At 45.3% G+C, this 22,050-nt stretch overlaps 1 protein-coding gene across 1 annotated transcript in view; it reads right to left on the reverse strand.

The window, feature by feature from the left end:
• The window catches only part of LOC147691849 (uncharacterized), a 323,118-nt gene that overhangs the window by 244,537 nt on the left and 56,531 nt on the right, over positions 1-22,050 (reverse strand). Inside the window, exons 4-6 of the mRNA XM_086938124.1 lie at positions 5,460-5,529; positions 3,796-3,854; positions 3,627-3,710 (exon numbers count right to left, since the gene is read on the reverse strand). Coding sequence (XP_086794250.1) covers positions 3,627-3,710; positions 3,796-3,854; positions 5,460-5,529 — 213 coding nt within the window. The remainder of the gene's footprint in view (positions 1-3,626; positions 3,711-3,795; positions 3,855-5,459; positions 5,530-22,050) is intronic.

The following is a 22,050-nucleotide window of genomic DNA, read 5'->3' on the forward strand; positions in this document are numbered from 1 at the left end:
AAATAAGGCGGTTGGCTCTAAACATGGATTAGGGGAGGAAAGATATGAATGCTTTGGTTTTTGGACGAAAGCATTCTACTGCAGAGTTTGCAAAAAATTAATTCATATATTATAGATATAAATCAATATATTTAAGAATTCTGTTTTTTTAATATGAATTTGGGATGATAAGTAACTAAGTGGTCACTGCGAAGCATGAGTTAAAAAGCTAGGGTGAGCCCCAGTCCTTTATATGTTGGCCTGTAGATTTTAAGATTTAATGGCACCAACTAAAGTACAGTCACTTTGTGAGAGGTAAAAATACTACATTTCTGCTGTTCTAAGAAATATGTCCAAAAAGTCAGCAGATTGTCACTTGGCCTAACAGGCAAAATTTAAGGGCAGGAATTTAAATAATCGTGACCTATAATTAATGTAGAAATATAAAGTAAAGGGGGTCTGATTGGCTTTATAAAACAAAAGTCAACAATAAGCTGCTAGATGATAGAGCAAGACGTTTGGCAGCAAACAAATGTACTGTTGATCATATGAGGTGGGTGATTAAAGAGGTTCATGAACAGCAATTTATAATTAAGAGAGCTACACTGATTGATGAGTTCAACCTCATAGTTGAAAATAAAGTAGCAATGTCAGTAGAAACTTCACAGAAGAAGCAATACAAAAGGCAAATGCAGTCATAGCCCTTCCATAGTAAATATTGATAAACTCTGTGTAAGTGGTGTGCAGCATTCATTTAAGAATACAATTTCACATAAAACTTGAAAGATAGATCTAAAATGTACTCGCTAAGCACTGCATCATCAGTCATTATAATTAAAAACATCATTACCCAAATATGGCTCCAATAAATAACAACCAGCATTGACAAACCCTACAGTTCTTTTACTAATATGTTAGCAAATGCATAGTCAGTGAATGTTTGTGTTTGCACGAGTTGGCACATTAAAGCCAAACTTGCTGGTTTCACAAAATTATGTTTCAGATGGATAAATCTTTTGCCATGATGTGGTTTTCTTATAATTTTATTCAAAAAGTTCCTTGAAAGAGTGCCCAAAAAGTAAAATCCCCATTAGACAACAGATGTCATATGCGGATGGGCCGGTAGCTTTGCATGTTTATGAAGACTTAAGTCAGAAATTTGCACACGCTATATATACTGCTATATCACTATATAAACTGATATTTCTGTCAAGCTTTTTTGGGTTCCGATCTATTAGGCAACCAAATGCGGCACCACAACCAGTCTCAATACACCATTTTCAAACATTAGGAATCCCCAAATAGGTGTGATCTCAGACTATACTCACAGACCCTTTATAAGTACGTAACGCTACCAACAAATCATTGTAACGTAAAAAAAATGGACAATGGAAGAAGTGAAAGCAGGTACACCAGAAAAGCTATTTAGATCAAGCATTGAACACTGCTAGTCCCATACCGTCTCCCTCCGGAGGGTCCCAGGGAAGGAGGATTTTAAGCCCCTTGCCACACCACAATCCCCAGCAGTTAACCACAAACATTATTTTCAGGAAAACATATCACCAATGGCCATTGAGAAGATCCTCTAAAAAGGTTCAGATGGCTTCCACCGGGATGAAAACATAATGATTTCCCCTATTTAAACTCTCAGTTTCAGTGAGAAGCCAAAAGATGCAAAAAGATCCATGGTGATCAACTCCTTTTTCACTGCTAGAAGCTCAAGTTTTTACACAGTGTGTCAGAGTGCAAATCAGGGAAGAGCTGAAGTCCACTCTCACCCATGAGCATCTTCTTTTTTAAGAATCCGAAGAACTCCCTCTCTCAGCTTTGCGGAACAAGGGATGACCACTAGCGTCCATCATCTGTGTTCTCCACCTTGTGGTTATTTGTTTGTAACACAGTAGGTACATTTTACCAAGTGTTGTTGAGGATCCGATGTAGGTTTAGACGTTCTCCTAGCTTACTCTCTGTTTTGCATGTTAAATCATGTGGTAGGCTGTTGAAGGGACTCCTAGGACATGGAAGCTTACCTCCCCCAAAAAAATGTTCAAGGTCTTCTACTGAAAGTTCAATTTCAAGGTACTGTCCACAACAAAGCATTTAAAACTCACTAGGGCATCTCCTTGCACTTTTTCTAGATGGCCATGATTCTATGACTTCTCAGGTTAGGTCTAATTCTCTCCGCCGGCCACTTTGATCCACCACCAAGGGTGCCACACACAGTGAGGCATAAGCACATGCACCACATACACAGTTGCAGAGAGATACCAATCACAACGCCTTCAAGGGACCCCACTGGCATGCCTTTGGCATCTCATGCCATCAAGAGGTCCTCTGGGGAACCATCCAAGTACTCATGCAAGTCTGGTCATGCCATGGCCCTATGCTTTACTACCCCTATGCCCCTCTGGATGACCTCTGGTAATCTTGGTGCCACCAGCCTCCCATTCAGGGACCAGGGTCAAGAGAGACCGCCTCCACCGGTCACAGCAGGTACTGTGTGCTGTTGTATTCCTCTGCTGGTGGGACAGAAAAGCAGAAGAGGGAGGCCATTACTATCTTCCTCCCAGAGTAGCCCCTGCACTCGTCTTCCAGTCGAGTCTATGAGCACTCCATTGTCACCTCACTGGAACCTCCACACTGACAGTCCGAATGACACAACACACTTTTTTTAAAGTTATTTCTGACAAACTGTTTTTCAGCAGTGCAAAGGAGTTGCACCTCTGGTGATGCAAAGTGCATCACCAGATCCAGTCCAATTGTTTGTGATGCTTGAATATCACCATCAAACTGTGTATCTGTGCGGAAAAAAACTCATGCTTTTGCCAGTGAGTATCTCAGGATTAATACTAATATGTTAGCAAATGTTTCCACAACAGATGTTAAATAAACACTGCTTAGCATGAGCTTCACAGAATGCCAGACTACATCAATTGTAATTAACTGTACACGTCAGTTTGGTGTAAATATAACTAATTCGCTTTGTAGCACTTCACATTGATTCCATTCTCCAATATTACCGTGTCCTGTACACTGCTAAGAAATACAACGCTGTGGATCTAGGTTTGACCTATTGTTGGTTGTATAGAGCCCTTTACAGGTGTTTTTCTAAGGGCAGGAGTCATTCAGAGGGCAGGTGTAATCATACTAATTATACTGTGATTAACTGTTCTGTCCAAGTGTTGCGCTGCTTATCTTTCTTAATACTGGAATTGAGGCAGGCATCTGTTACACATAAGAAGATGTGAAATGAAAGACTGTTCTGTTATTGTACACCGTGCGACATGAAAAACGGTAACATTGTCTTAGATGTACGTCAATGAGATCTGGGCAATCTGGGGGAAGGCTCTGCTTTTATAGGCCACGTCGAAAGCTATCTGAGCATCATAAACAAAATGTGTACCTTCCGAAGCCTGTGAGTTATAAGCATGCTGAGTGATATAGCTGCTCTTGAGTGCCTCAATCTGTAATATCTGCGTAACCCAAGGGATATGTTTGCTGGATGAACATGTAGGATTTAAGTTCCTGAAGCTGCAATATTTGCATCAAATGAGTTGAGGTGAAATATACCCTGGATACTTGAGGCCTATGAGATTTGTGTGGGGGGGTGGAATAGGCCTGCTACTTCTGTGTCATTTTGTCCTTACCTCCTGTATGTGGGAAGCAATGGCTGTCTGCGTCTCGATATTCAGAACCTGGATGTTTTCTATAAACTCTTCCTTTCGCTCACACTTTAAAATGAAAGATACAGAAGTGAGTTAGTACTTTCAGAAACTCAAAGTAAGGTCATGCACATAACACAAGTTCTGGACCAACCTGTACAGCACAGCCCAGCAGCAGCAGTAGCAGTCTGCGCATCTCCTCCACACCTTGCTCTGAAATATAAGGAAAAAGACCAGCGATTACTTCTGATAGAGACAGAGTGAATAACAGACACAAACATGCTCCTCCTCACACAAAAATCCCAGAGTACCCCTGAGAGCTAACAGCTAACAATACCATATGGCACTCAAACTCAGTTTTTGGTCCATTGCAAGCTAATCGGGTACTCTGATATATATATTGGAACACTTAACAGTGAGTGAACAGATGGCTCTACCCAATACTGTAAAGTGACTCTCAGATTCGCAATGTACAGCTGTAGCCCCTCGCCTCAAAAGTATACTAGATGGTCATCTCAGTTATTAGTAATTACCAAATATATTCAACCTAGGCCAGGGTTGAAGTGCAGTTTTTACTGTGTGTAATGAAGCAAAAAGAGGACAGGTTAAGAAGAAGAAGTATACAAAATATGAGCAATGCACCCAGTGCCTGTGATACCTACATGAAGGACTAGGTGCTGATAGTTCCTTGGAAAAGACTATTGTACAATTCCATTCATCCAAAGAGATATAAATAGGAACAGATCTGAGAAGAGGATGGAAAGAGGGCTCTGAGAGCCGCCAATTTTAAAAGAAAGGCTTTTCTTTCTCATTGGATGGCCTACTACACCCCAAAGGCCCTAAATAGAATTTATCCTGAAGTGGAAAATAGGTGCTTTCGTTGTCTCACCCCAACTAAAGGGGAATGGCGGCATATATTTTTCACCTGTCCTAAACTAGGGTTGTTTTGGTAGAGAATTTTTGGGGATTTTAGCCGGGCAATTCAGGAACCGTATGCTCCAATAGCAGAGGCCGTCCTCTTTGTATAACAAGTCGAGGGGTTACGTTGTCTAAATCATAGGGGTATTTTTTAGCTGTATCAATGTTGGTGGCTCACTCTTTAATTTTACAAAATTGGAAATTGTTAGAAGCTCCGCTTTATGAGAAATAGTTCAATAAGATGAGGCGTACTAAAAAGTATGAAGAAGCTTATGCTAAACGTGTGGGGGCAAATAAAAAAAATTCTGCGATCTGGAAATATTTTGCTGACTGCGCAACTTAAGTTTATTGTCATTGTTAATAGATGATATAAGCATTATCGATTGGTTAAAGATTAGGACTCGGGTTCATAAACTTGTATTATGCTTAACAAACTGAATAATGAGGTATATCAAAGGATGATTCATTTTGAAATGTATTTAAGGAGTTTAATCTTGTTGTTCTTTTTATTCGTTTTCTTTTCTATAACATATAACCATGAATTGTCTTTCCTATATGCTCTGCTCAATAAAAATAAATAAAAAAAGAGGATGGAAAGAAAGTATAACTAATGCATGCAGTAGCGAGGATACCAAAAGCCCAGTAAGAACAGCAACACATCCCCGAAAAACAACCACTTAAGGGAGAATTAAGGAAAAAATTAGGCATGATAGGGGACATAAATGTAAATAAGAATAGAGAATGAGCCTAGCATTCATGATGACAGTGAAAAGAAGAAAATCGCCACAGGAAGACAATCGCAAAGCAGCTAGGTTGGGTTTTCGACAGCAAGAAACGTGCAAAAGCCACACAAAGAGTTGCAACACATGTAGGAAATGGTCATGGCCCATACGTTCCTACCTGACAATGGATCTTGGCTCAAAACAGTAATATCAGGGAAGGGCATCAAAACCAGCTGCTGAAGGTCCTCCTGAGAGCCATGGAGATAGAGAGAAACAGAACTCTGAGCAATGGGGTTTATAGACAGTAAACAGCATGCAAGCATCTACATTTTCTGTTCGTTGGCACTGCAGTCTTTACCATCCATGTTGCTATAATCAATTTATCTTCCTAAGTATGCACATTTAGTGAGAGAACTTGGTGTTCAGTTTTCGTTTTAATTAAAGGTGTGTGTAAAGGCAATTTCTCACCAAAAGATATTGATTAGCAATCCCTTTGCAGGTCATGTACTTGTGTGAACGATCAAACTGAAAGTGCTATTATATGGACAATAGATTAATCCAAAGAAGCATTTGCTTGTCCATAATCAAACCAAAGGAGCTTTCAATGAGCTCAGCTAATTATGTTGAACAGTAAAAATGGTAAACTGAGCAGAAATTACTAACCAATCCAAAAAAAAAATTCATATACAAATATTCAAACTGTATCTTCTTCTGTTCTCAAAATGGAATGTTAGTCTACTGTCCTGCCGTCAACTAAATGCACAGCTCCGAGTCAAATGGAGGTAGGTAGTAAATGTTTTGATTCTAGGCAGATTTAAAGAAAATGCAATACCATTGTTGGTACATGATTCATTAAAAATAAATCCCATATTTTTTTCCCGTTCATATTCGATGCTTGCCAGAGGATTAATTGTAAATATAGTTGTCATGTTGAAATGAATGAAATGAAAGTGGGTTTTATAAAGCGCATTACTACCCGAAGGCCTCGTAGCGCTGTGAATGCGTGCTCTTCACAGGCAGCATAACATATATTCATGATCAGATTAACTTTATAAGTGACAACAGAAAACTTCAAAACAAAAAGACCCATGTGGAAAACGCTAACATCATGAAAGAAAATAAAACCATCTTATTTCATTGTGGCTCTTGTAACAATAATCCATGAAAAAGATACCTAGATATTCTAAAATGCACAGAGCTGAGTTAAGGAAATACTTCTCCAGATATTTTCAGATTTATAACTGTTGGTAGTTTCCAGAAACACATTTTGAACAACTTCTGAAGTCTGCAGACTTTAATAGATCTCTCTTGCTTGAAAACTTTGAAGATTTCTCAGCGCAAGTTGAGAAAGTCCCCCATAATTCTATGCACAAAATGCAACACGTAAGCTGACAATTCCAAATACTTAATGACAGTGAATGTTTAAAAACTTACACGGTTCCGTTAGTCACATGTAATCTATGAAGGATACTTGCAGTGATAACAACAGGGTTTGGGGAGGGGATCTAGCCAACTACTCTTTAAAACCTTTTTACCTTGGGGTGAGCTAAGTGTTTGAATGAAGATAAAATAACAAAACTGCTAATCCAAAAATATGAGAAAAAAAGAAACTATAAAAAGAAACATTTTCACGCTTTCTCAAAGAAAAGAGGTGATGGCTAACTCTCTAGATAAAAAGGTAAAGAATTCCAAACTTTTACCGCGGCGGCCAAAAAAGAATTGTCACAGAAGGTAGCGTTTTAAATCTGGGAGAATATAGCAAGAATGAATTTTTATAACAAAGCTGTCTGGTTGGCTTGTACCAAGTAAATTTGTCTCAAGAAATACAGATTTATGTATGAAAATTGCATTATGCATAATCCTCAGGGCTTGTGTACTAGTAACCAGTGCAAAGTTCTGAGGACAGAAGAGATGGCGTCATTTTTTAGGATCACAAAGTAGGAGAGTTCCCGCATTCTGAAAAGGTTGAGTAACCAAACTCTTAGGTATATTTAAGAGTACGATTTTCCCGAAGTCCAATCAAGATTGTATTAAGGCAATCATCACAGAGGTGCTGAATTCCTTATCTTAGAATAATAAGATTTACAGACAATTGAAACTCATCTTAGATATTTTAGCTACAAGAGAGTTGAATCTAAGTTTTGAGTCAATTTGTATGCCAAAATCATGGAACTGTATTTTTGGGGAGGTTAAAAGAATTTCTATTTTGCTGACATTTAATTTTAACCCATTGACCTCGGGGCAAATTCTGCTGCGGTGCGGGCGATTTAATCAGTGGGTGGGGTTTGGACGGCCCGCAGCCGTCCTCCGCACAGTCTACCGTCACGTGGGGCGGCCGGGGGCCGTCCGCAGCACCGAACGGGTTAAAAAGTTAATGACCATCCATCAACGATCTACGAGTCTATACTCTGAGAGAAGGAATTCAGATTTTGAATGAGACAATAAGTTGAATACAAGTTGAATATCATCAGAGTACATGTAGAATCTTACTCTCAACTAGTTGAAAAGGTACACTAATGATCTCATTTAATTTTTGAAAAGCAAGGGTGATAAAATCAAGCCCTGTGGCATGCCACACTCAATGGTTCTGCATTCAGATGTGAAAGGGTGAATCATTACCGTCTGATGATGCTCACTCAGAAAATCCTTCAGCCAAGCTAGTGCTAAATGGGTAATGTCAAAGTCCTTCAGTCTGACATAAAAAATATTGCTATCAAAGGCTGAAATAAGGTCCAGGAGGTCTGAGGCCCCAGACACTTTTGCATTAATAAATCTTCAAATGTTGTCTTAGGCAGCGACCAGTAGCAGTTCAGTGAGCATTCCAGGTCAAACCAGACCTAGAGGGATTTGAGAATATTGATGCAGTCTACAAAATTGCATTATTCATCACTGGACAAACGCAGAGAATCCACCTGCCTACCTTCATCTCAGAACCCAAAGCACCATCTACTGTATCCCTCAAGGTTCATTCCTCAGCCCCACCCTCTTCAACACCTACATGACACCTCTAGCGTGCATCATCAGAACTCACAATCTCAACATCATATCCAATGTCGATGATACTCAGCTCATCCTCTAACTCTCAGCAGACCCACCACCACTAAGACCAATTTCCACAACTGCATGAAGAATGACGCAGACTGGATGAAGGCCAACTGGCTGAAGGTCAACACTGACAAGACTGAAGTGCTGATCTTTGGCAGCCACGCCTCCCCCTAGAACGACACCTGGTGGCCGCTGAACTCGGACCCTCTCCCACATCGAAAGACCACGCCCGCATCATCCTGGACAGCAAAATCACCATGATATGACGGATGTAAATCACAACTCATACTTTTACATCGCATGCTTTTACATCGCAACTTTTACAACGCATGCCTTTACAACGCATAGTGTTGAGGGGTGCTGGATAGTGAATAGTTTAATTTACTATTCCAACTCCAGTCCCCGTGGATAGTAGGGAAGGTGTTGGATAGTAAATTAAATCTATTCCCTATCCTAGTGCGCCCCCCAGCGCAATGCGTTGTAATGGTTTGCGTTGTAAAAGTTGCGATGTAAAAGCACTGCGTGGTAAAAGTTGCGTTGTAAAGGATGTTTCCCTGATATGACAGATCAATGCAGTCTCCTCCACCTGCTTCCACACTCTCAGCATGCTCCAAAGAATCTTCAAATGGCTCCCCATCAGTACGAGAAAAACAGTCATGTAAGCCTTGATCACCAGCCGGCTGGACTACGGCAAAGGATTGTATGCAGGCACCACCACAGAACTCATGAGAAGGCTTCAAACAATACAGAACTCAGCGGCCAGACTGATCTTCAACATGTCCAAATGGACCCAGATCACCCCGCACCTGAGGAACCTGCAATGGGTCACAGTCCAGAAAAGATGCCAATTCAAGATGCTAACTCATGCCTAACGATATTGACCCGCCCTTACTGCCTGAAGGTGACTCTGCCTACTGCCATATTACAAGTCACGGATTGGTACTGGGTCTCTCAGGGGTCGCGCTGGTGTGTGCACAGCAAGAGCTTTGCCTGCCTGCTGTTTTGTTGGTCCCCCCCGCCGCCACTCACTGGAACACCTGCGGCTGCCGAGCGGGGGGGGACTACATTGTCCACAAGCCCCAGTGGGACTATCCCGACTGCTCACGCCCACCCACGCGCCCGGAGGCGCACAAAAGGCCGGTATTCCCTACGCGCCGTGGGACGTGCCGCGGGTGAAGCCTGGGCAAAGGGCGGGCCCTCTGTGGCCCTCAGAGGCCGAAGAAGGCTGGGCTGGGTCACCCCCCTTGATTCGTATTCTACGGCTAGGACTATCTGTGATATATACTAGTAAGCAGACAATTATTTGATCACTTGCCATATAGCTGTTTGCGATTTCTGTCTGTGTACCCATTTGTGTAATCCTACCCGTAGGACTTAGTGTGGTCTAATCATTTTCCCATATTTTTCTGTATACATTATGACTTCGCATCTCTCAAAGGGGAAATCCTCAGGGGTAGGAGGGGCAAATAGAGGAACGCTAGATGATTATGTTATAAGGGTCACCTCGGGAATTGAAAACGAAATCGCTCTGGCTGAGCGACGAGCTGAGCGACGCTGCTCTGTTGAGCTTATCAAAAATAAACGTTCATCTTTGGGCTTGATACAGTTAGCGACTCCGCCACTCACCATGAACCATATTGAAAGCGAGGGACCTGATAGTTCTAGTAATGACAGTATTCCATTACTTTTGCGAGAGGGAACTTCTTCACTTAATACTAGCAGCCCGCCCCAGCGTTGCCTGGGGCATAAGGGGGCTGGGGGCAGCATTTCAGGCCTGCACACCCCGACCGCCACGACATTTCCACTCCTCCCCGCTCTTCACTCAGCCGCACACGTTCCGCCTTGCGTGCACTCCCGCCCCGGCCCCCGCCCGCCACGACATTTCCACTCCTCCCCGCGCTTCACTCAGCCGCACACGTTCTGCCTCCTCCCAGCGCTCCCGCGCTTCACCTACCTCAGCCCGACTTCACCGCTCCTCATTCCGCCTCCTCACATCAGCCCGACTTCACCGCTCCTCGTTCCGCCTCCTCCCATCAGCCCAACTTCACCGCTCCTCGTTCCATCTCCTCCCATCAGCTCAACTTCACTGCTCATCGTTCCGCCTCCTCCCATCGCTTCTCTGAGCCGCACACGTTCCGCTCCTCCCCACGCTTCATGTATCTCAGCCCGACTTCACCGCTGCTGTCCAACGCTCCTCCCCGCGCTAGATGATGTCAGCACGCACGTCCACGTTGTTAGTGCACACGGCCGGCCCTACTTCTTAGGGACTACTTTTTTTTTGTTTATTTTTTAAATAACGTTTATTTTTATATTTTTATAGCCTATGTCCATCTACAGGACCCCCCCTTTCCAACGCTGTATTGGGTGTTGCGATTGGTGGTGTACTTTTCGAGTTTACCTGGCTCAAAGGACACAGTTCTCTCTTTATAATAGTAGTATAGATAAATAATGTAAACAGTGAAGACCCGCAAAAAATATTAGGCTCTTTTAACAAAATTCAGCAGACCCTAAAATCCTTATTGACACGGCAACCTAAATCTGGAACTAATAAAAAGAGAGGTTAGTTTGACAAACATTGTACCTCTACTCTAAAAATTTTGAAAAAGGCGTTACATACCACCCCGCGATCTTTAGAGGCCATTAGGCAGGCAAGACGTAATTATCGCAAGGCTATTAAGAACAGAGAAAAAGCCTTGAAACAAAAGGCCTGGGAAACTTTAATCTCTGCCTCAAGAAATAAGGATGCCACGGCCTTTTGGAAGGCAGTAAATGCCCCCTTTTGGCGAGGCAACCAACCAGAAATGATAGATATTGCCATCAACGGGGACACTTGGGTCGCTCATTTTAAAAATTTGTATGATGGACAGGAGCTACAATCTATTGCTCCTGAGGGTGGTACTATACTTTCTCCCATCTCCGAACCTCACATGAAAAATCTTCAGTTGGATCTTGTTTTTTCATGTGAAGAGGTGAGTCTGGCTATTAGAGAAAGCCCGTCTAGTAAGGCACCGGGTCCAGACTCCATGCCAGTAGATGTTTTTAAAGCTAAATCAGATTTTTGGGCCCCACTGTTAGCCTTAGTGATGAACTGTGCTAATACCCATGGTCTAATACAAACATGGTCAGAAGCTATAGTGGTCCCCATTTTTAAAAAAGGGGACAGGCACGACCCGTCCTGCTACCGTCCAATTTCTCTTATTGATGCTTTAATGAAAGTAGAGGGGCGCATCATTTTAAAACGTATGCAAAATTGGATTGAGGAAGGTAATATCCTCTCGATTTTTCAGTATGGTTTTCGTCAAGGTATGGGGACGGTTGAGCAGAGCCTTAATTTACATCTTTTAATTTCTAAATACACTATAGCAAAAAAAGGGAATCTTTTTATTACTTGTATAGATTTAAGTTCAGCATTTGATTGTGTTGAACACAAACAACTGTGGGCTACCCTAAAAAGTCTCAATCTGGATCCTTCCATTTTAAATTTTATTAAAGAGTTATACAAAGATGCTGGAGCGAGGGTTCGCTTTGGACAACAGGGAGAGTGCTCATCAAGATTTTCGATCAAGAGGGGAGTAAGACAGGGGTGCATTTTGGCACCCCTACTCTTTTCATTCTATATTAATAAAATTGGTGATCACCTCAACAGCTTTCCTTATGACTACCCTGTAGTACAAGGCTGCCCTGTTCCCATCATCTTATATGCGGATGATGCCGCAATTTTATCGCAGACCAGCCTGGGCCTTCAAAGGGCAGTCTCTAAGTTCACTCTTTTTATGAGGGAAAAGGGACTGAAGGTCAACATCAGAAAAACTTTCTCTATGTCTTGTCGACAGGGAACAAAGACAATACCCTGCCCTATCTTCATAGAGAATAATAAAATAGAGATCACAGATAAATTCCCGTACTTGGGGATTTGTTTTCATAGGAAATCCACTTGGAAACAAGCTATCTTAGCGAGAAAATTAGCTTTCTCTAAGGCTATTGGTGCCTTGCAGAACGTTGCAATTAAAATTGGTGGAAGACCTGTCAAGGAGTTGATTGTCATTTATAAAGCCAAATGTGTGTCTACGGCCATTTATGGTTCAGGGGTGTGGGGAATCGATTCCTTACTTTGTATACAACAGACTGAGAATCGTTTTCTCTGGTACCTCTTAGGGGTACCAAAGTCCACTCCTAACTACTTTATACATATAGAACTTGGCCTTTCATATATTTCGGACATTATTATGACGGAACCCATCCTTCTATGGCACAAGCTCTGGTTGACCACTGAAACTGCCTTTAACCGCAACATCATATCCGACTGTTTACAATTGGATGGTGTTAAGCGCGTTAAGTGGTTGTCGACAGTAGAAAATATGATGAGTGACATCGGTCATCCAGAGTTTTTTAAGAACCGCTCTACCATGGAATCAATATCAAGGAAAGGGCTACGCAAAATGGTTATGGACCATCTAGAGAATAAAAGATGGAAGACGGAGAAACTAAAAAAGTCTGTCCTAGCCTATCAACACATTACTCCTGAACGGGGTCCCCAACTATATCTTAATAGTGACAATAATAGTTATGCTAGAATGCTTTTATCCAGATTTAGAATGGGTTCCTTTTTTCGATTGATCACATTCCCATCCTGTAATGATTGGTCGAGACAAATGCTGCCCTGTCCCTGTGATGATGTGGCCCTCCAATCAAATTTGCACTGCACTTTATTCTGTAAATGTTATTATGTTCCCAGAAAAATTTTGCTAAGACCAATTCTCAAGGAGTGGGGGATCCGTTCTTGTAGAGAGGCGTTTTTTAAACTACAAAGGATGGAAACCCCGAAATTAATTCTTACTCTAATCAAATTTTTGAAATTATTGGTGAAATTTAGAAATTCAATGAATTGACTGTATATATCTCTGTAAAATTGTTTTAACCCATAGGGCTCTCTAAAACGTATAATTTTAAAATTAAAGTATTTATTGTATTCTTTGGGTATGAATATGACTATTATTTCCCCTTTTTCATCCAAAACGGAAATGGTACTGGCTTTTTGTGATATATAGTGAAATGTGTATTGTGCTTTCGATGTATTTTAAAATGTATGCTTTTATGATATGAAAATTTATATCGAAATAGAGCTTAATTTGAAAAAAAAAAAAAAAAAAAAAAAAAACAGTGAACTGAACTTTCATGTTTTCGCCTCTTTTTTGACACCAGAGGTAGAAGTTCTAGAAGATACACCTTCACCAATAGTGGAGATTTCACCAACAGTGAAGAATGTTCAAAGAAAAAACTCTAAAACCCCCAAGCGTTCCCGACAACAAGGCCCTCCACCAAAAAAGAGGAGAAAGAGGAAGAGTGGTCCACAGAAAAGTAAGAACACTCGATCTGAGTCTGGCACTCCTAAAAGTCCTCTTCCAAATACACCAGCGACACCTGCCATAATCATTCCTCCACATTATCCAGTGAAAGAAACATCTAGTAATGATTTATTGGGTAGTATCAAACAATTACATAGATCCTTTATACTACCACTAATAGAGAGATTGAAAAAAATGGAACTTCAGTTGGGGACACAAATAATTGGGGGAAATAGAGGTGTAATCAAGGACATACCAAAGCCTACACTAGTGCCCTCAAAACCTCCTGTCCAAAAGGAAGCTAATCTTAATTGTCAAATTAAATCAAAACCCCTGAAACCATTGCCTCCCAAAATACCACGCCAAAACACCAAAAGCAGGGATAAAGAGGGTCAGACAGGAGGGAAACTTAATCTCCCGGGAAATGTACAAAATCTGAAAGACCCTCAAAATCCTGTCAGGGTAATGCAGACTAAAAGGCACAGAGTAGAACTGCCACCTGAAGCAGTTCCGCTCGTTGTGGTTCTTACGGGAGTTCCATCACTAGAGGACGATAAGAGAGAAGATTATCACCAGCTAAAAAATAAAGCTATGTTTTGGCTTAGACCACTAGAAGTCAAGTGGAATAATACCCATGATTTAAAAATACTTAGTTGGAACATAGCGGGTCTTGAACCTAGATTGGCGGACAAAGACTGGGTCGAACTAATCTCAGGTTATGATATAATTATGTTTCAAGAAACTTGGGCACCCTATGATTTGAATGTTAATGGGTTCCACTGCTATAATATAGCGGCTCGCAAATCGCATTTTGGCTGCGCAGTTGGAGGACTGTTTGTTGGCTTTAGCATTATGGCTGGGGGGAAACATAAGATTATTAACACAGAGAACGCCAATATACAAGCTATTGAATATACACGGCAGGCTCCTTTTGTTTTGATACATTTTTATAACAATGACTTTATTTCGATCCCAAACAGGAATTTTCGAGCGCTTACCAAATTTATTTCTAAATTAGAGGATAGCTGGGGCAAAAGTGAAGGACCTGGGAGAGGAGCTTAGCGGGCGACCAAGATGGCCGCGTAAGCTCGGAGCTCCGTGGACCGTCCGATCCACCGCAATTATCCTGTGTAGAATCCTGGTCCACGTTGGTGGCACTGTATAGCTGGCGGCCTGCTGAGGCGGGGGCTGCAATCGGATCCCAAATCGGAGGCTCCTGAGCGAAGTTACGTCGAGCTGAACTCCGCTCCGTAACGGTGCCATTGTCTATCCGGACTTCGTCACTTCGCCACTTCGCTCGATCGTACTGAAAGGGCCTTGCCTGCCATCTCCTTGGTGCAGACGCTGTGATCTGGCCTTGCCCTGGTCGACCTGAGTGGGGGTTTTTTCTGATCTGATTGACTCCTGGCTGTGGACCCTGACCTGAGACCACCGGTCCTTTGTTCTCGTGGACCCAACATGGCGGGCAGAGGCGATCCGGAGAGGGCATCAAATAAAGGTAGTCGTGGCAAACCACAGACGCAGAACAACCGCATGGAGCGGTATGTTAATCTCAAATCGCCACCTACGTCGGGTGCGGTCTCCAAGGGAACCCCAGTTACTGCCCCGCCGGACGGCTCGGATCCTACTCTGGTGGACATTATGGGTGCCATCACCAGTCTCCGTGCTGACGCACAACACCAGCACGAGATCCTGTCTCACAAGGTGGATTCCATGGCCATTGATATTGCTCTAATCAGGACCGACTTGGGCAAGACGAACGACCGTGTGAGAGCGCTGGACATTAAGACCACTAGTCTGACCTCGGATGTCTCTGAACTGCAAACGGAGGTCCGGAACCTACGATCGACTGCCGAGCAGTTCTCGAAACGGCTGGAGGACTTTGAGGGGCGAGCCAGGCGGCAGAACGTCCGCATAGTGGGGGTTCCGGAAGGGTCCGAGGATGGCGCGGCAGATCTCTTTGTGGAGGAACTGGTCAAGACGCATCTGGCGCCCTCTGGACTGAGCAACTTCTTTTCGGTGGAACGTGCCCACCGTGTGCCCGGTGGTCCACCTAAAACGGGGGCGACGCCACGACCCATTGTGGCGCGCCTTCTCAACTTCAGGGATCGAGATGCGATCCTCCAGGCGTCCAGATCGCACGGGCCACTACAGTATCAAAACGCAGAGGTGCATTTTTACCCGGATTTCACCAGGCAGGTGCAACGCCAAAGGCTGAGCTACTCAGGAGTTAAGAGACGCCTCAGGGACATGGGTCTCAAATACTCAATGCAATTCCCTGCGAAGCTCCGTGTGGAATTCAAGGGCCGCGCATACTTTTTTGACTACCCGGACAATGTGAGCGAGTGGCTGGACACTGTAACACCAGAACGGGAAGAGCGAGAGGAAGATGTTGGAGGAGCCTCAGGCGGAGCGGAACGGCAAGACTGAACTGGGAGCCGGGGCTACCCTTGCCTCGAATGACCGCCGGACTACTGCTTTGGTGTGATTATTCTCTCCTTTACTTATATGGTGGGTGGCGGGACGATTCCACGGAGATTCCTTCCTCCTCTGGGTCTTTGGTAGAATAGTTAATGGGGCGACAGGCACACTGCAGGTTGGGAGGGCTTTTTAGTCTAACGCAGGGGTGCAGGGTGGGGGGTTGGTTGGGTACAGTTTTGGTTTGTTGTGTGTTTCTCTTTTCCTCTTTCTTGTGGCACATGGACAATGGTGATCCTGGACTGTTACTGATGCAGGTGTCTTTGGGTGATGGGTGGGGCGGGCGGCGGAGGGATGAGGGGTAGGGTGTTGAAAATTCTTAGTTGGAACGTTAACGGGTTGGGTGATCGTATCAAGAGAGGGGTGGTTATTCAACTGGTTAAACGGCATATGCCGGATGTTGTACTTCTTCAAGAGACGCACTTGGTGGGCAATGCCTGTAAAGCCCTGAATCGCAAAGGTTATAAAATGGTGGCTCATTCGGGGTTCTCTTCCGGCTCCAGGGGGGCGGGGATTCTCATGCGCGCATCCCTTCCCTTAGAGATAGGGACCACCTTGATAGATGATAGGGGGAGGTACGCCGCTGTATCCGGGAGATGGGAAGGGCGTTCCCTCACGTTGTTGTCTGTGTACGTCCCCCCAGGGCTGCAGTCTAGTACTTTTCAAGACCTTGGTGGCGCCATTTTGTCTATGCCGGCTGGTCGTCTGATAGTGGGGGGCGACTTTAATTCGGTTTGCTCTGGTCTCCTCGATCGCCAACCGCCTCGCGACCTACGTGGACCACAGATGTGGCTGCCGTCCTTTCTAGACTCTACTGGGCTGGTGGATACGTGGCGGCTTTTGCACCCCATGCTTCGTCAATTCTCTTTCTTGTCGGGTGCGCACGGGAGTCTCTCGCGGATTGACTATGTCCTTACGCTGGCCGCGGACGCACTAGCTGTGTCGGAGGCCCGCTTCCTTGCCCGAGGCATTTCCGACCACTCCCCGTTATGGGTATCCTTTGACTTTGGCGTGACTCTGTCGGAACGCCCGGCAGCGGTCAATCCTTGGTATTTTCGCGATTTTAAGACCCGCACCCTTTTGGCCAAATCTATCGACCTGTATTTTACCGAAAATGTGGGCTCGGTGGAGTCGGCCGTCACACTGTGGGAGGCTTTTAAGACAGTGCTCCGTGGAGAGGCCCAGGCACTCATTGCGGCTACCCGCCGTGATAGAGACTCGGCTATGCTGGCCATTGAGCAGGAGGTGCTACACCTCGAGACCCAACTGCGCTCCGACCCGGACCCCCTGGCCCTCCACAATCTCTCGTTGAAACAAGCGGAGTACCAGGCCTTGGCCACTAATGCCGCTCTTGTCCTCGCCAAGGAACAGCAAGGCCGCATCTATGATGTGGGCGATAAGGCTGGGAAACTATTGGCCTGGCTCGATAGGAGAGAGATGGCCAGCCGAGTGGTGCCGGAGCTCATTGGTGAGGACGGTACGATCCTTACGGATCCCAGCGCCATTGTGGACTCTTTCGCGGACTATTTCCGTGGAGTCTATGAGTCTGCCTCGGAGTTCTCGGAGGCGGATACTACGGCCTTCCTCGCTGATATCGACCTGCCCAGTCTCTCCGAGGAAGAAAGGGAGGACCTGGATAGGGACATCACCGCGGACGAGATTGACCTTGCTATCCGCTCCCTCAATTCAGGCAAGGCCTCTGGGCCCAATGGTATTCCAGTGGAGCTGTACAAAATCCGATCGGATGCGGTATCCCCGCATCTCCGCAAGATGTTCCTTGAATCCTTCGAAAGAGGCTCCCTTCCCCTGGACCAACGACTGGCCACCATCGTGGTCATCCATAAGGAAGGTAAACCACGGGACGTATGTCGCTCTTACCGTCCTATTTCCCTCCTTAATGTGGAACCCAAGGTCCTTGCCAAACTCCTGGCTAACCGGTTGATTGGAGTTATAAGTGACCTCGTGCATCCCGATCAATCTGGATTCATTCCCCACCGTAACACCGCCCTGAACTTGCGCCGCCTTCATGGGGTTATGGCCCGGGCCCACACTCTCAAGGATCCAGCGGTGTTAGCGTCCCTGGACGCCACCATGGCCTTTGATTCGCTAGAATGGCCTTACTTATGGGCGGTTCTGGCTAAACTCGGATTTGGGCCGGTCTTCATCAGTTGGGTGAAACTCCTCTATGCGGACCCGATGGCCAACGTCACGGTCAATGGTCGCCTATCTGCGCCCTTCCCTTTGCGCCGTGGCACAAGACAGGGTTGTCCCTTGTCCCCCCTGTTGTTTGCCCTGGCTCTTGAACCCCTTGCGGCGCAGCTGCGTTCCCACCCCGACCTGAGAGGTATTGAATGGGCCCCCGGCTTTGAGGACAGGGTCTCTCTATACGCTGATGACATCCTGCTGTACATGTCTTCACCGGGTAGATCCCTTATTGTGGCTTGCGATGTCATCAAACTATTTGGGCGATACTCTGGCCTGGTTATTAACTGGGCCAAATCGTCCCTCTATGTCCTCAAAGGGGATACCCCGCGCCTCCCCGGGGGCTGCGGCATCCAGATTGCGTCGCGCGGCTTTAAATATCTGGGCGTATACATATCCGGCAACGCCAAGCTCCGATATGACAACAATCTGCTCCCTCCTCTTCAGCGGCTGCGACGCGACGTCGAAAGCTGGCGCCACCTGCCACTCTCCCTCCTGGGCCGTGCTGCCCTTTTTAAGATGATGGCACTTCCCAGATTCCTTTATGCACTACAGAATACGCAGGACCCTGTCCCGGCCCGATACTTCCGCGACATCGACGGCCTTCTTCGTAATCTCCTTTGGGAGGGCCGCCCCCGTGTGGCCCTCCACAAACTCACGCTTCCTTGGTATGACGGGGGCATAGCCCTCCCAGACGTGCGCCGGTACTATTGGTCGTCGCAGCTCGCTGCCCTGAACCATGGTTTTTACGGCCCAGTGGAGAACCCTGGATACGCCATGGACAGGTGGCTGATGGGCGGCGGGAACTATTACCGTGCCCTATATTCCAAGTCCTTTGACCGCAAACTGACTGGCCCTACCCGCACGGCGGTTCGCATTTGGAAAGCGGTTACCAAGGCGCAGGGATGGCAGGGCAGGCTCACGAAGTTCACTCCCCTCTTTGACTCCGACATCCTGGGTAGGCTATGGCACACCAAAGGTTTTGACAAGTGGGACCTCATTGGCATCAGCAGAGTTGAGGACATGATTTCTAGGGGTTTGATTAAGACCTTCCCCCAGCTACAGACTGAGTACCAGCTGGGCGCGACGGAGTTCTTCCGTTATGCACAGTTGAGACATGCGCTGCTCTCGGCCTCCCCGCCGGATGGCGTCATTCCTGAAAGTTCCCCGCTGGAGGATAGGATCCTAGATGGGCATGTGCCGGACAGTGCGATTTCCCTTGCATACAAGAAGCTGCTAAATGTACGCACAGACCTCCTCCTTGTCTTGAGAGATCAGTGGGTGGCGGATGGCCTTGAGCTGGACGACGAGGACTGGCAAAGTGCGGTTTCCTCTCCTAAGGAGGTTGCCATTTCTTCCCGTCTTCGCCTCGTACAGTTTAAGATCCTCCACCGGGTATACGTGACTGGGCCCCGATTGATGCGCATGGGTTTCTCCCCGGATGGTCTCTGCCGCAGAGGGTGTGGGGCTCCTGCCACCTTCCTACATATCCTCTGGGATTGCCCGGTGATCGCCTCCTATTGGAGGAGGATCCACCGCGTGATGGCGGAGGTTACTGGCGTGGCTTCCCATGCGGAGGCCCGTCGGTGCCTCCTGAATGTCTGGGAACCGTCCGATCATAATGTCGCGCAGACTAGGTGGGTCACCCTTGGGAACATGGTGGCGAAGAGGGACATAGCCCAGCGGTGGGGCGCTACTACGGCCCCTCTACTGGTGCAGTGGAAGGCCAACATGGATTGGTGTATGTTTAGGGAAAAGACAGTCTATGTAGCCAGGGGGAGGCCACGGAATTGGATGAAAGTCTGGGGAGCATGGAATGAATATAGGGGGGGTGTGTGCCAACCGCCTGAACCGATTGACCAGCAGGATGCTGCATTGCCCTGACCTGTGACGCCAACTGAGCTTCGAAGTGTTTATTTCTCCTGATGCCCTCCCCCACCTCCCTCTATCTCATCCTGCGTTCTTCCTTTTTTGATAGTATTCCTGCCTTATTCCCTACCCATCCCCGGACATCCAGCGTCACACACTTTTTGCTTATTGCCACTTTCGCGCCCACGGGCGCCAGTTGTTGTCTCTTTATTATAAAATTAACCTTTGATGATTATGTCCTAATGTTGCACACTATTGACCTCCTTCATATTTTGCTGCCCTGCCTCCGGGATGTTGGGCTAAATAGCTGTGTGTCGTGCTCTCAAATAAAGGTTTTCAAAAATTTAAAAAAAAAAAAAAAAAAGTGAAGGACCTGAAATTATTTTAGGTGGCGATTTCAATGCCCAGCTCCCAAAAAATAATTGGCAAGAAAAACAAAGGAAGGGGGATCTGGCAAATCAAAGGGGCCAAGAATTGAAAAGTTTGCTAGATGAGCATATTCTGACTAATATTATGGATTCTGGCCAGAAGATCTCGCTACAGCAAGTACCTACGCACAGAGGTCGAGCTAGTACCTCTATTATTGATTTTATTTTTGTCTCCCCTGGTATGGCAGATCGTATAATAGCAACGGATGTTGTAGCTTCAGACTTTGGGGATCATAATCCAGTAACGGTAACTATGAGGTTAGATCCCCGACCTGTTTTCTGTGTGACACAAGGAGCAAGAGACATAAGCGTAACCACAGATAAACTAAGGTTGAAATGGAAAGGGATAGATAAAGCTGCAATTACAAAGTCGTTGTTAATGGAAGAACAGATATCAATAGACCGTTGTTTAGATTCTACAACTGATGGTCAGGTTATTATTTCCTGTTTTAGCAGAATATGCTCCACAGTTAGAACCTTGTTATCTGTACCAGCAGGTCTAGGCCCAAAAGAACCTAGGTGGTTTGATAATAACTGCTCTGTGGCTAATAGGAATTTACGTAAGGCTCTTTCAGAGATTCCCAGAATTAGGGTGAATGTGAGTGCAGCGAGGAACATATATAAACTAGCTGTAGAGAAACGGAGAGCTACACTTTTGGGCGAACGTTGGGAGTCCTTGTCTGAAACTGCGGAAGGGAAGCTAAGTAAATTATTCTGGCCCACAGTTAAAGAACTTCGAAATATGGGTCAACAACTCACCCCGATTAGCTGCACCATTGCCAGTGACACTTGGGAATAACACTTCTCAAAAATGTATGCCTCTTTATCGAATAGCGAGGATATAAACGATTTTGAGGCATCTAATAACATAGGGCCCGATGTAGGTAATTCCTATTTACAGACTCTTAAATGCCGAATCATACTGATTTGGTATTTAAGAGTAGGTAAATAGGAAGGGTGCAGATGTAGGTAATTCTTATTTTAGAATTACCGAATCGATATTTACTATTGATTCCTATGGGCCCTGAAGCCCATAGGAATCAATGGGAAATACCGATTCTGTATTTACAGAATCGGTAAATACCGAATCCTGGCAGGGGGAACGGGGTGTCACTTTGACACCCTGTAGCACCCCAATTGCAGGCTTGTGTGCCATGTGGCACACATACATGCCCTAAGGGCATGTCTGTGTGTCACATGGCACAGGTGTACATGCACAGATGTGCATGTACACCTGAAATCGGTATTTTACCACCCAATTGTATTGGGTGGTAAAATACCGAATTCAAAAGGCCAGTAGCACTGTAAACAGTGCTACCTACATCTGGAATTTACCGAATCGGGAAAATTATCGATTCGGTATTTTACAGAAACGGTAAATTTACCGATTCGGTAAATTTAC

The sequence above is a fragment of the Lissotriton vulgaris genome, chromosome 9 (genome assembly GCF_964263255.1).
Source record: "Lissotriton vulgaris chromosome 9, aLisVul1.2, whole genome shotgun sequence".
Taxonomy (NCBI): domain Eukaryota; kingdom Metazoa; phylum Chordata; class Amphibia; order Caudata; family Salamandridae; genus Lissotriton; species Lissotriton vulgaris.